This window comes from Micropterus dolomieu, linkage group LG19 (assembly GCF_021292245.1).
Source record: "Micropterus dolomieu isolate WLL.071019.BEF.003 ecotype Adirondacks linkage group LG19, ASM2129224v1, whole genome shotgun sequence".
Lineage (NCBI taxonomy): Eukaryota > Metazoa > Chordata > Actinopteri > Centrarchiformes > Centrarchidae > Micropterus > Micropterus dolomieu.
Genome location: NC_060168.1, coordinates 25,543,568 through 25,558,875, shown reverse-complemented (window position 1 = coordinate 25,558,875; position 15,308 = coordinate 25,543,568). Strand labels below are relative to the sequence as shown.

At 37.7% G+C, this 15,308-nt stretch overlaps 1 protein-coding gene across 10 annotated transcripts in view; it reads left to right on the top strand.

The window, feature by feature from the left end:
* The window catches only part of lingo2 (leucine rich repeat and Ig domain containing 2), a 241,994-nt gene that overhangs the window by 213,850 nt on the left and 12,836 nt on the right, over positions 1-15,308 (top strand). The window contains exon 1 of one of the 10 annotated variants that reach the window (XM_046030907.1): positions 11,914-11,943. The exons of the other annotated variants lie outside the window; for them this stretch is intronic. Within the exon in view, the coding sequence (XP_045886863.1) occupies positions 11,917-11,943 (27 nt within the window). The 5' untranslated portion in view covers positions 11,914-11,916. Of the gene's footprint in view, positions 1-11,913; positions 11,944-15,308 lie in introns of those variants that run through there. 10 annotated transcript variants of the gene reach the window in all.

Genomic DNA, 15,308 nt, shown 5'->3' with positions numbered 1-15,308 from the left:
CAGATTAGCCCTGCTTTGTGAATTCCCCTTGATAGTGATCATACTGTGAGGTCTTGAGGCAATGTTGCATGCTTTTATGTAAATGCAGTGTTTTACTTGAATCAGCAGCAATGTTTCATTTACATTTTGCCATTCAAAAAACGTTTGCTAAATTTGTGTCCATAGCAATAATATGTAATGGAGTGCAACCTGCAGCATAAACATTAGTAGGCCTATTTATGACATTAACACTGTAATACTTCATCTCACAACTATCGTAACATATTTGCAATTGCTTTGTTATTTCACCTGACTGAACGAGTAACATCAGATCAGAACAGGAAAGTTGAGTGGACTTGGCTGTCTATTAGGGTTGGGCCAATAGACGATGCATCGGCGATGGCCGACAGATGGTGGATGGTTGAGCAGGCATTGTGGTTGTAAAACCCCGCCCCCCGGCAAAATAAATCTAAATTTTTCACATAATACTGCCATGTGAACGCAGTTTGTAATCATTACGAACATTTATTATTATTATAAATAAATAGAAATATGCTTTGCACCTTCCTCGGAATTCTCTTCTCCCCACACTCAGACACACAGACACACAAGACGCCTACACCTCAGATAAACACACCTGCTTGTCTCTCCCGTCTACTCCACTTGCTCCATCAGCAGTACATTTTATAAAGTCGCCTAAAAGACAAAGAACTCGCCTTCTATCCATATTTTTCCTCCCGTGATCCGTTATCATGGCAACAGGTGAGCCGCTTGTAGTCTTGTTAATGACGCAACCTATCAAACAACCGAAACCAACATCTGCACCCTGTCTGTTCAATGCTGCTTTACCTACTCCGTGCTTGTAAAATTTCCACCGCGACTTGTAACGTCATAGGATGCCAAGTTTTTAACCGGGTAAAGTCTGTGCGAGTGAACACATGCACATAAGACAACCGCTATCCCCCGCGCGCGTGTGTGCACGCTCCCCCAATGCCATCGTCCATCCCGATGTACCATTCTCATCTCAGGGCATCCAATATCAATGCTTTCAGAAAAAGTGACAAACCGTAGTTATTTGATGCCAAAGGTACCCTTCTCAGGAACATGTAGGGGAGAGCTGGGACGATTGAAATGCGGGACGAATGAAACACAGCGATTTTCTCGGAGACCATACACGTCTGATTTGCCAAACTACCTCAGCACATACAGTCCACAGTACTTAACAGAACAGGAAAAAATCAGGTGGATACGTCACACTTTCACAGAGTTATACGGAAGAAGCTGTTTTCAATCAAGGAAAGTAAATTCACTCAAGCGATCTTTTTTTTGAATGACGAGTTGTGTGTATTGTTCCATGTGTCATGGTCATGATCACATAAAAGATTAGTTAGTACTTTAACACATCCTGAAGTTTTAAATGTCAAAGTTTTACAGTTTAGAAGCTAGGGAAGTTATAACGTCAGGAGTCATTGTCTGGTTTTTCAATCGTCCCGACTCGCAGCCATTCTACCTTATTTAGATACGGCGGGAGGGGGGGCAGAGTCCACTAGGCTGCAGGCTGGATCACCAGGATACTCACAGCCAAATAACAGGGTCTTCACAGTAGACCAGGAAAACAGGCTGCAGATGTGCATAAAAAGGGCAGCCAATATCTAATCCAAATGCGCATTAGCTGTTGAATATTCTAGTTAGCTAGTTATATTTATACTTATGTTTTTTATTAAGAAAAAGGACATAATGAGTTTGCAGTTATGCATTAAGAAGGGCAGTGTCAAGCTTTCTAAATAAAAACAAGAATAACTTAAAGTATTTAAATGTATATCGTTGTGTTTCTTCCGTCCCACCCCTGTGTTTCATCCGTCCCGCACAGTAGGGACAAATGCGCACCTTTCCTTCAAAGTTAAATTATACTGAAGTCGTTCCACATTTTAACAAGATAACACCTGTTCTTGATAGAGCACACACGTGAGTTGTTGATGACAACAACAAATGATTTCTGTCTGTAACGTTATATTTTAAAATGATAAAAATCTGTGTTTCAATTGTCCCAGCTCTCCCCTACATGAATCTCTACAAGGTGCATTTACAAAGTGACATACATTCTGCAGTATGTTTGTCACATATTAAGTTATGTAAATGCTCTCCACAGCTCTGAGGCAAGTTTGTATTACCAAAAACAAAACAAGCCAAAGTTGAGCAACAAAACATATCTGTCATCTATATTTAGCTATGTGATTTATTATCCTAACATGATACTTTCACATCTTATACTGAATAATTCATGAGTCCTGGGTGGTAATTTTTTTACTACTGTACAACCATATGGAACAATTACAATTTCTAAACCATAAATACTGTATTTTAAACCAATACAATTTATTTTTGTATTCTTTAGGAAATGGACCTACACTGTTTGCCTCAATGGGCTTTACTGCGATTTTCTCCTCTCTGACGAAAGCTCCCTCACTCCTGTTTGTACAATGTACAGTACAACCACCCTTAATCCTAGGGGGAAAAACAAAAAAATACTGAGAAGGAAGCGATATACTTCACTGAATAAATAAAATAAAATATTTGTATTTCAATAAATTGGTTATAGAATAATATTATCTAATAGGCCTATTGTTTATTTCTCTACGTTTTCTTTCATTACGACTGTGTCTCCTTCTGCCAACAATAACAGCAGCCATCTCTGCACAACACTTGGAGGTTTGCACCTTCCTTTCAAACGTATTAAATACAGATGCTGTTGCACTCACACGAAATTGCGCTTAGGCTTGGAAGATCATTTTGCGTGTATTAAATAAATGTATTTGCATGTTACCCTCCCACTACTTTGCACAAAATTGCATATTCTTTAAGGCAAAAGTATTTAATGAACAACAGGTGCTATCTTGCACTTTTGAAAGACGTCATTCTGTGTGCACATTGTTAGTAGATCAGCCCACATGTTGATTTGCTGGTGATATCAGGTTTGCACACGTTTTTACTCACGCAAACCTTTAGTAAATCAGGCCCATAGTGTTTTTGCAAGAGAAGGTAATACTGAGAACTTCCATTTACAAGTTGTTAGCAAGTTATACAAACCATGACATGTTTCCCCATTCCGAAGTCCCAACATCATGCATTGTGCTAAAAGTAAACTTACCCTGCATTCACTATACAGCGACAAGCACTCTTATAAAAAACAAAATATAACCACACTTCAGACTTAAGACTGGCTGAAAAATCTCTGGAGCTCTTTCACAGCCTTTCGCCATGTTTTCATTGACCCAAAACAAACCCAGGTTGCATGCTGTTTTTATTGGCTGATGCTGGACAGAATTTACCGTGAGTTATTCGAAGTGCGGTAATCAAACACTGTTTAAATGATGATTAAAATTTTAAACTGTAAAACTAACCGTCAGGACTTTCACTACCATAAATCAACTGGAGTCAATCAATACTACATTACCTTTCCCCTGCCTGTTTGAAATACCAGTGTAAAGACAAATAATTTGATTAGATATGATATGTATCTTTTTAAGTCTCAATATTTTTTCCTCACCAACTATTTATCAATCATCAGAAGATGACTCAGACTATATTAGAGAGGAAAATATAGAAGCAGATGTTAAGGACTACCTATTTGAGGCGCTACAAGCTGCAGAATTGAAAGGAGTTTAATGGCATTGAGCTGCAAGGTCAGAGGCCAGATCTCTTGATTGGGTGAGAAAACCAAAGAGGAGGGAGAGAGGCAAAGACAAAGAGGGACACACAAAGGAACAAGCATCAAGAGAATGAGATTTAAAACAAGAAGTAGTGAATCCATTTTGATTCAGAGGGCGAGATGGAGAGATGTCTTGCAGATATTTGTACAGAATTTCCTGCCAAGTCTACTGAAATACTGTTGGGACATCACAGAGATACATGGGTATGTTAGAGCTGCATGTGTTCCTTACAGCTAACATCATGAATAATTGCTATAACTTACAGGAAAAATGCATATGTTTGTCTGTTATTAAGAGCATTAAAAAGTTATTGCCCAGTGGTCGGTCATGTGTGTGCTGGATGACAATGGTTGATAAATTCTTTAAGCTTCTGCAAAATGTTACATTATCATGCTCTAAATGAATATGGAGTCATTGTTTATCAGTGTGACTATGAGATGTTTGTAGTATCTCATTGTAATACTGAAAAGCATCCTCTCAGCACAGTACTTGGTCTAAGCTGATGTACTTTTGGTAATAGGAAACATGATGCTTTCATTATGCTGCAGAAATACTGTTTGCTGTTTTCAGATTTTTGCTACAGGCATTTATGGAGTCAGCAGTACATGTCTTCCTTTATTATGGCTGATTGTTGGTATGGTTCCTTTGTTTTTTGTTTTTTTTTACCATGCAGCACTCTATCTTTTGTCTCAGTCTCAGGCTTTATGCTACATGGTATACTTAGGTTTTCTGAAAACATTTAGATGCAAATATAGGCCAGAACAAGGTGTGTGGGTGTTAGGCTAAAGGGGTTTGCCAACCACCTTTAACTGTCCCTGTAGTTGAGTCATAGTACAGATGAAACACCCCCTGACTCAGACCTGATGTAGGCTGTCCAGACACGGAGGGGTGGGTATGAGGGTGCGAATCCACAAGGGCTCTCAGGAGCCCACACAATGTGTTAACGGCGGCTGCAGATGCATTTTAATCAGTGCACACAATTTATCTCACGAGGCTTTTCGTTTCAAAGCCGGAGAAGGAAGAAATTCACTTGCAGTTCTGCTTACCCTTTTAAAAATGCTCTTTAGACGTGAGGCTGAATAAAAATACAGTCTAGGTCAGTGAAACTAAGAGATCAGTGACAAACATTTGAGGCAGTCTTGCTGGTTATGCAAGTTTATGAGGAAGTCATTAGAGGAAAAAGAAGATTAAGGAAAGGAGGGTAAAGGAACTTCTGTCCTCATTTTCTCTCTGACTCTTATCCTTTCTTTACCGTTTCCTGGCAGCAGTCTGCCATGATTTAGGGAGCAGTTCTTTAACACCTGCAGCACCCAGGTTCAAGTCTCTTTGTTGGCATTCGTGTACATACACTGCTGATTGTACCCATGAGCAAAACACAGCATCTCTCACAGCTTCAGGAGTGCTAATCTCTCAGTGGAGGCAGCAGGTGGAAAAAAGAAAATCCCTTTAGGCATCACTGACTTATCACTGTAGCTTTGCCTGAAATTTGAAATGAAAAATGTCAAACCTGAATCACGCTTTGTGGTATTTAAACATTGTATCATCATATATCTCATTGTCCCAATCATTGGCCGATTGTTATTGTATTAATTAATCAATAATATACTTGCACTCATCCATATAAATGTCCACAAAATGCTCGTATGACAGGGATTCTGGCTCCAATGCAGTTATTGATTATCTGCTGCCATGCCATGTTACAAGTAATAGCGGTGGATCCAAGGTATTTGTGTGTGTATGATTTCAAAATATCAAGGTAATTTATTTATCACTAAACAATACAAGGTTGTACAACAAAATTTTGAAAGTTTGCAGTCCCTTCATGCTACATACACAGAACACAACAGATAATTTAGTTTATAATAGAATAGAGTAATGTAAAAAAATAAATGTATATAACAATAAATAATAATATAGCCATATACAGTTTTACTATACAAATATAAATACACATACGCACCCATGAAATAAGTGATGGTGATTATAGCAGGATTTTCATCTTCACGTAGTCTTTGTCAGCTTGGAAGACAGTCTGCGCAGCGAGGGCTTTATCCAGGATTTTGATAGATATTTATATACTGTATATTTATATCACTTATTGTAAATCATAAAATTGAACATGAGCAGCACAGTTGACAGTAAAACTTCTCTTTTAATGTTTTTTAAAATCCGACCAATTGATTTAAATTGGATTTTTGAGGCCCATACTCATACCGACAGTGATACTCAAGACTTTTTCACATAAATGTATACAATGAGGAAACATTTTTTCTAGATGGATGCCTTCAATGTGTTTATTAAAGTCACAGTGAAACTGCAGTTAGAACCACCACATTTTGTAATGTGATGTATTTCCAAGTTAAATGGGTTTTGTGGATGAAGTATAGTGATAAAACGGGTCTGTGTAGGTCTTTATGACGGGCTGGGTTAGATAGTTACCCAGATCACATATGATTTTTTTACATTTTATTGGCATACCAAGACATGCCTGAGGGAAACAAGATTAGCATTTGCAAATGTATTTTTTATTTCCCTATGTCTCTTTATAAACTTGTTGCTTTCTAATGGACAAACAATCTAAGAAAGATACTACAAAAATATAGCATCTCTGCACTGCTTTTTGGCCTAAATAAATGCCAAGAACGATATATCTGCAGCCTGGCTGACTGAGGCAGTTTTGAAAACGTAACGTAAAATAACTAACATGTGGTCACTTAAAAGTCAGTACACAAGAGGTCCTGGCAGTCTCTCCAGATTTGGCTCTAGATTTGTTTATCCGATAAGAAGCTCATTCAGACCTATTTAGACGTTTTGCCCTTGTTAATGTGAAATTAAGTATCTGTCCAGCATGTTCAGTCATAGTGAAAGAACGCAGACTTCTCTTTGGAGATCATTCTGACCTGCTTAAGTGGCACTGAAAAGCACAATAACAACACTTCACTATCAGTATAAAGGTGCATTAATGTTTCTATTGTATGAGTCTAATGGCAGTGGAGTGGGTGTCATTTTAACTTGGAAAAATACACTACAATAAAACTCTATGCATAACACATTGCTCTCTAATGAACTGACAAATTGGTTGATTTTCTTTTTCGCATGTCACTTCATAAATGTAATGAAATGACAATACTCTGTTCCTCAGACCTTATTAAGAACTCTCATATTGCCACTGTTGTATTTTTATCCTCACACATTTAATTACCACATTTTGTTACCTTTTTTACAAGCTTCCTTCTTGTCTCCAAAGTTCAGAAATTTAATGGCTATTAAACATAGGATTAACTCTCTTCTCTTAGAGGCTTTTCTTGTGGGATGAATCGAGATCCGACTGTTTGATGCGGCCGTTTTGACTCTTTCCCAAACCAAGGGTTATCAGACACAGAGAAGAGCAACTGACACAATCTACCGAGTTTATCTCCAATTAACACGGATTAATTGAGCTTTGACTTCGCTCGGCAAGCCAAGCAGAAGGTCAATTTGTGCATGGAAGCCTATTATTGCCCCGAGGCTGTTGATCCTCACTGTTAAGGACTCCAGGTCCCAAAACCCTCGATCCTGTGACTATAATCATGTTGGTCTTGCAGTGTGTGTCTTAATGAATTATACAGTTTGCCACATTGAATCCAGTTTATGAAAACGGAAACAGTTACCACCCAGTGTTTTTAGATTTGCAATTCTGCCACCTGTGGATGAAGAATAATTAAGGTTGCTTCTGCTCTTGTTTCTTATTCTACTGCTTCTACCATAACTGCTGTCTTCACCTGTTAATTATTTGTGTTGGAAAAATGATGGAGCCTGAGTTGTTACATCTTATCCAGGTCACATCCCGAGGAGGCACTGTGTTGCATGAGTAGTTAGATTGACAGTGGTTTATTAAAGAAATACAGTGTAATTTTGCATCTTAGTAGGCTCAACTTAAAGCCTCACAGCCCTTTGCAAAGACCCTTTCAATAATGGATAAGGCAAAGAGTATCACAGTCTCTTCCCTCTCATTATGATCTCATTTGATTACTCGCCGTTGCTCTTGAAAAGGTGGGTTAATTGCACAATCTGACTATGAACTAACCTGCAAGTTAATAACATATTTCCTTCAGGGTAGCATCATTATAAGATATAAGCCTCATTAAAATAAAATGATGATTTAATAACTTTCCCTTACAATGACCCTTATGAGGACGAACTGTTATTTTGTAGTTATCTGGGAAATTAAGACATCAAACACAGTGCTTTTGCACGTCCTCTGCTATTTTCAGAAAGCAAGAATTAACCATCTCTTGACCACAGAAACTTTAATTGCCCCGTGGGAATAATAGTGATTCTATATAGTGCTTACACTAACCATGCACAAGTCTGTACATAAGTCAAAGTGGTTAACTGGTTTTATTTCCGATTTAAATAGATTTGAGGAATTTTGTGTCATCTAAACTTCCTTGTTGGCAATTTCTGAAAGATTCAACTTTCTCATTCATCCCTCATTATAACCAATTACATTATGATATGTTGGACTCACTGACGTAAGGGCAGCCATGTCAGATGCTAAAAGAGCTTGCTGTATAACTGCTGCACCCAGTATGTTGCACATTCTCTCTCTGCATGATTACACATAATGTTGCTTTCATTATTGCTTTATTCCTCACACAGCCCTTTTCCTCTGACTTTGCTTGAGCTCTGAGAGTTAATGTTCCTCCTTTTCCAGCCTTTCAAAGTGGCTCTTCCTCCCAAGCAGTCTTCCAAGTCAAAATATCAAAATTTGACGCTTTGATTATGCTTTTTAAGAGGTGTTGATAATTGCTGGGTAAAGAAAGCAACTGTCTCCCGCCATCCACCATAAACGCAGGGAGGCTTTTCTATGTGAAGAGGAATCACATTATGTGCAATGATCAGTGCCTGGGGGCCACATCAAACACAGTCTGAAAACCTTTCCAAAGGAGATAGAGGCAGGCCAATTTCACAAGTGGCTTTTTATTGGTTGATTGCACAGAGGCCAAGTTGTTATCTAAATCCTCAAACTACTTGGGCAAAATAAGAAGTGCCTTGTGAGCGTTCAGGGTGTGCAAACTTACCCCTCAGATGAAAGCCAAAGCAAAATGTTAACAACCAATAGTTTGCCAGGATTATGGCTTAAGAGACGAAGTGTAAACAGAATGTAGTGGTTACAAAGTCGACCGGTGACAAACAGTGTCACTGTTAGTGCACTGATTTTTATGTTTTCACTTGAACTGACTGCTTATATAATCTTTAAACGGATGAACATGTTTCATGCCCCAACACCCTGCGTTCAAATAAATTCAAAACACATGAATGTATTTAAAGAATACAAATGAGTCATATACAGTTTAACTGTGTTTTTTCAAAGGACACTCACTCGATGTGTTTTTCAAGATCATGTTGCAGTCTAACCAGCCGACCTCCTGTACAGTGAGCACTAACATTGAGTGATTTAATTTATCATTTTGCTAATTACATTCACTCCATATTGGAGCAGTTGGGCTAATTAGTTTGTAAATAATTTGAAATCAAACATGGATAGTGGGTGTCCACTCTGCCCATCAGGGGGAAAGACACTGATGAGCAAACTGACCCATGATTGCTTGATTCAATTTGCCCCAATTAAAACAAAATCAACTGCCATATTTCTGTAGAGTTTCTGGCTACTGTAAATCAGAGGAGCTTACAGGAAAGGCTATCTGTATGTCCAGGGCTGTTTTCTGTTTGTGCAGTATGTAAAATCATATATATATAAATTTGTATTGCTGTTATTCTGTATGTAAACTCAAACTTGAGATCTTTATTGTTAATAGAGATCTTTATTGTTAATTTTCCAATAAAAGAGAACCAATGAATAAGTAAATGTCAGGCTTTCCTTGTGAAATCACCTCAAACTTTATATTAAAGTTCTATTTCTCGTGTCTGCCCATTTCAGCAGAAGATCATTATTTGTGGACTGCATTGTCACAACATTATAAAGTAAAAGAAATATTTAAATCACACTAAATATGAATGTATTTGTCTGGTTCGAGTTTAGTGTTTTCAAATAACAAAATCTTAAGAACCTATTACTCAATACATTTGTTTATTTAACATTACAAGTAAATAATTAGTTTTTAACAAGTGAGGCATATATTATATTGTTTTCTTAGCTGTACTTATTGTAAACAGGAAATTACAGGTAAATAAGCCATAACCATGGCCACCTTTTTAAACGGAAATGTGATGTTACTGACTAACTTTTAAATTGCACATTCACTTGTTTGTCACATGCTATTATTACGACCTTGCATTCTGAAGATCCTACTTGGTCCTCTAAATACTCATCTTAAACACATTTGCTTAATAATAATATATATTCCTATTGTGGAAACTACAACCACAGTATCAAAACCTTCCAACTACAATTTGACGTTTTAACACATATAAAAATACTCTGCTTTGAATAATAGTTTCTGTCTAAAATGTCCTTTCTATCTTCAGCAGATGAATGTGAAATCAGCCTTCTAGTGTCAAATTGTGCACATACATCATTCTGCACAGTGAAACTCAAACGTCCAAGTAAAGTAACAATAAGCAAAGCACATTTTTCATACTGATGAAAAATGCTCATACTAAAAATTGTAACAGAAAATAATACATATCAATTATGGGAGGTACACACAAAGGAAGTAAAAAAAAAAAAAAAAAGTGTGAGCAAAATGAAAGAGTCATAGGTTGTTTGAAAGAAAGATACAGAGACAGAAATTTAGCGATTACCCAGGGAGGGTATCAGTCGCCTGCCTGGGGAGCGATTGCAATCTCCTGTATACTATAGCTCCACTCTCAGCTCTCGATTTCTGTCTGATAAATCCTCTTGTAGTGTTCACTCACATGGATACCAAGTGTACAGAGAAGTAACACAAAGCTTCATTAATCAGACAAAAGATCTAGCAAAAATACCTGAAATTAGCGTGAATATGTCTAATAGTAAAGTTAAAGATGAAGTAATGTAAGCCCTTTTTTTGGAATCCTGAAAACATTTCAAAGAATTGAGGAAGACATGTTAGGGGATTAACAGTGCATGCAGGGCTGTTTTGCCACTCTGGTAAAGACAGGCGCCATCCCTACTCATCCCCTTACTAGTTAGCCCCGGGCTATGTTGAGAAGTAAAATTGTGGAATCATGGGATGGAAGAGCCCTGAATGTTTATAGCATTTCATATGGAAATTAGTTTGTTATGGGAATTGAAAACAGTATGTGTATGAGAAATGAGCTAAGACAAATATGTTTTCATATGTCGTCATAGTGGAGGAGTAAATCATAATTTAATAGTCTTGAGTGTTATGTAGGTTAGAGATTCACATTGGGCCACTTGTGTACATATGCTTGGGATGATGGCATTGCACAGGCGACCTCAGCACCCCTGTGAAATGGCTGTTCACTGATTTATGCTGAGTCAGACACCATTAGCTGTTATCCTCCCCCTCTCAGGATCCAACCCTGCACTAATGTGGGTCAGGGGCCACATTATAGAAACACCTTCACTGTGCAGTCTTATCTCATAGTGCATTGCAGGATTTCTGCGTTTCTAAATGTCGCTGGAAGTTTCCAGAGTAGAGATAAAATCAAAACGTTGGAGGAAATGGTTAAAAAATTCTAATTTGTCCTATGGGGCCCTAAGGTCTTTTTTTCTATAGTCATTGCATTCCAGGAGCTATTTTGGCAAAGATTGGAAATTCTCGTGTTTGACTGTATAAAGTTATAAACAATTGTGTCAGAGATTTATATTTATCTACTATTTTATGGTCTACTGAGATTTCTTTTTTTGTAGGGATACAGCTTGTCTTTGCTTCTTCTGTGTGATTGGTGAACATCTTTGTAAAACGGTGAATCTAGAAAAAAGCATATGCCCTTTCTTTATGCTACCATACTCTTACCTTGATACTACGATGTCTATTCTATTCTCACATTATCTATATTAATCAGAAATGTTTACATAAATGCAAGATACTGCTGAAAGGATTTTTCCTTTCAAGTTTGAAAAAGCAGAGTTACTGAATATTATAGGTCACAACATCTACCATCCTGTATTTTGTCTTTCCTTTTGAAGGACACAAGCAGCACACAGTCAATCAGTGAGCAGATAGTGGGGATTTTATTTGCGGATATTGCCTCAGGGCATCTGCGTAATTCTGTGCAACATTTCTTCCTGCACAGGACACACTTCAGCTGGTGCTACTGATGATGCACTTGCATTATGGTTCTCTCATTCAGAAGCGCCCAGGTGAGGGGGTCACATCACAGACTCACTCTTACTCTGATTACACACAAGATATCCAATCATTATACTGATTAGACACCCTCTTAGTAAACCATTGAATCATATGGTGCTGCAATTCATATGGACTGTGTGTGTGTGTGTGTGTGTGTGTGTGTGTGTGTGTGTGTGTGTGTGTGTGTGTGTGTGTGTGTGTGTGTGTGTGTGTGTGTGTGTGTGGGGCACATAAGGCGGTTATTATGTGGGAAGATTCTGCAGAAACACAGGGACAGAGATGTATTTCTGTATGTGTGTGTGTGTCACGTTTGCCATGTGTATCTGAAAAGGTTTGATTAAACACGTGTTAAACAAAGTAAATTATTAAATTAATTTATTGACTATTATACTGAATACAAGGATTGTTTTTTTTTTAATAATATTGACAATTCACTACTTTTCACGAGTCAGCTGTATAGGAACTATGCTGCCTATAAATATCAACAGAATTATTAATACAATCAAGTATTGTCTTAGAATCTGTGTCAAGATTAAGTACTTACCGGTTTTGATACTTGATACTAAAGACACTATTGGGTCAGAGCTTAAAACGTTGTGAGTAGTAAATAAATGGTAGCTTTCCGCGCTCCTGTGAGGGGTCTTTTTTTTCACATTGTCCACCAGGGGGCTGCAGCGCTGCAGTGACATATCTAGATCAACAAAACGCTTTCAACCCAATTTGTTCATTTAAGTTATGAGGAGTTTGACCACAGATCATGTTCATTAACGTTATAACAATAACTCCCAACCAGCTGAACAACCAACCATAAGAGTTGCATGCAGCAACAGTTTGTCCAGTCACAATGCTATCAAATAAAACAGTCCCTTCACTCATGGTTTCAATAGTAAACTGTCATAGGAATGACAATTACCGACATAAAACATTATATTCTAACCAGAAACATTTAATAAATTTTAACAAAACTTCCGTCACCCCTATGCATCATGGGATTTCTGAGGGACGGCCTTTAAAGCTGATAGGCTATAAGGTCCTCAAATTCCACTGGAAGCCAACAGCGGAATATCACCTTGCTTTTACACCTGTATGGCAGTAGGGGGTTATAAAGACCTGTGGGGGATGCAGTACACTAAAAGTGTACGTGCGTCCAAAAGCCAAAAATAGCCAAAAAAAATATTCAGACTTGTAAGCATGTCCCCTTTATGAATCATAATCAACTTGAAATGTGGCCTATGTGGAGAAGAAAAGGGGCACCGGAGCTCCACGCCCTTTATAACCGATCTGCAGGAACGGGGCATTCCTCCTGAGTAGTGACATCACTGACCGAAGGGGACACACACACACGCAAGACGGGATGACCCCGGTGCTAATTTCGATTCCCACGTTTGAAAAGAGAGTAAACCAAATGCATTCCACCTGTGTTTAAACATGTATTTAGGTTACACAAACAGTCCACTCACTTAACAACGATGGCGATGAGTTAAAAGAAATAGCCTGTGACTTGTTGTAAACGACAATGAAATAGTGTTATTTTCCATAACAAACAGCGCATCACATCCATACGCTGGTGCACAGCGTTTGGCTCGCGAACATCTGATAACAATACAGTATCAAACTATGCACTAGTATTTGCTCGACTGACGCATTGAAAACGGCATCAATTTAAATGTAATTTGTATTTGTCCTCCTGTTCACCTTATTTATGAGAACAAATTGTACTGCATACAAGTAATTAATGTGATTCCTGATTAAACTGTCCAAAACCTTTGAGGTGTTATTTTGCAAAAACAGAATCTCCGCTTGTGTTTATTATCCTCAGTCATGGTTCTTTTTTTCTTTTTTCGCAAATTATCTTCATCTAGGGAAAATCAATCAAACAAGTGTCTGATTATTTAGAAAAGCTTTAAGCCTATTCTACTCAGAGGTAATATTTCGATATATTTTACACAGTTGTAGGACTATTCACTTCAAACAGTTTCTTCCTTCTGCCATGTGAGTTGCCGTTTCTCATTTCTCCTCTTTATGTGCGTACACATGGTTCAGAGTTTACTTACAGGATGCACATTTTCAAAGTCTTCAACGAGTTTGTTTTTTATAGATCACAACCTTTGCTAGGGAAGTGGCGTTAGTTGTTGTCACCTATATTGTAATAATATTTATTTCTACTTACTGTATTGTCCTCTTCTGTGTTACTTTCTTAGACCGATCATGTGTTTTGCCTGCAACATCTTAATTATTAGCTAATAAACAAAATACGTCACATGTGATACGTAAAAAATAGAAGTTTAAATGGATTGATGATAAAACCGAGTTTGCATTCTCTATCTGTGACAGCTGTGCGTAACTGTGAGCCAAGGTCTTTTTTCCGGTTTTATCCTGAAACACATGAGCGTCGGACATTAGGATGTGATTTAAGCTGAGATAGATGTCACCCTATCTATTATCCTAACAATAGGAGACAATTTTAAGTATCTGAGAAATAAAAAGGCTTTCGAACTAAAAAATAAAACAAAAAGATTTCAAGTCGTGTACACAAAGCGCAGAGTTTTTCCTGATTTGAGGACTTTACCATACGGTTTTTGAAATGGCTGTTAGAGAGACTGATGTTTTTGATTTTAGACTACAACATCGTTTTAGTCTAATTGTGTCAGGTCCTTCAAACAGCGGTAACATATTTTGTGAAAATGTTGATTGAAAATGCCCATAAGCTCATTTCAAAACAGATGAACAAAATGTGTTTACAAAATATGTGCATCATAGAAATTTAAGTTGTTGATATATAGTTCAGAATTTGTTTTTTCAAGGCAAAGTTAATGTAGTGAACAACGGTGTGGATTTGTGCATTTTACATTGAATAAATTTGGAGCTACCCTAAATTCCTTTCTCCTCCCCAGAGAAGAAGGGGAGGGGTCAAAGTTGCTTTCTCTAAGTGCTATCCCGACCATAAAACTGGCACCTTTTTGATTCCGAAGCTGATAACGCGGGGTCTGACTGTTAAACTGACAAAGGGACACGAACCAGCCATTGGCATCTCCCCGAACAGCCTATCAAAACTGGCCCCCCCACACACGTTTCCGAGGCAACTGACCTTATTCTTTGTTTTATTACCACATCAAAAAGGGAAACCCCTGTCTCACCCAAGTGTGACATGTTCCAGACACTGAACTTTGGATGACAAAGGACTGCAGTCTCCAAACACTCAAAGCATTTAATTAAATCTTTAGTTACCTGATTACGTTTGCCTCTATTTGAGTAGTTATGTTAACTGTTGTTGCTATCTGTTGTTGATATTAGTGCTGAAAAGAAGTTACTTGTGCAAGGTTTTTATTTTCAGCAAGACACTCCTTCATCTAATGTAATCAATGCTTGTTCATAA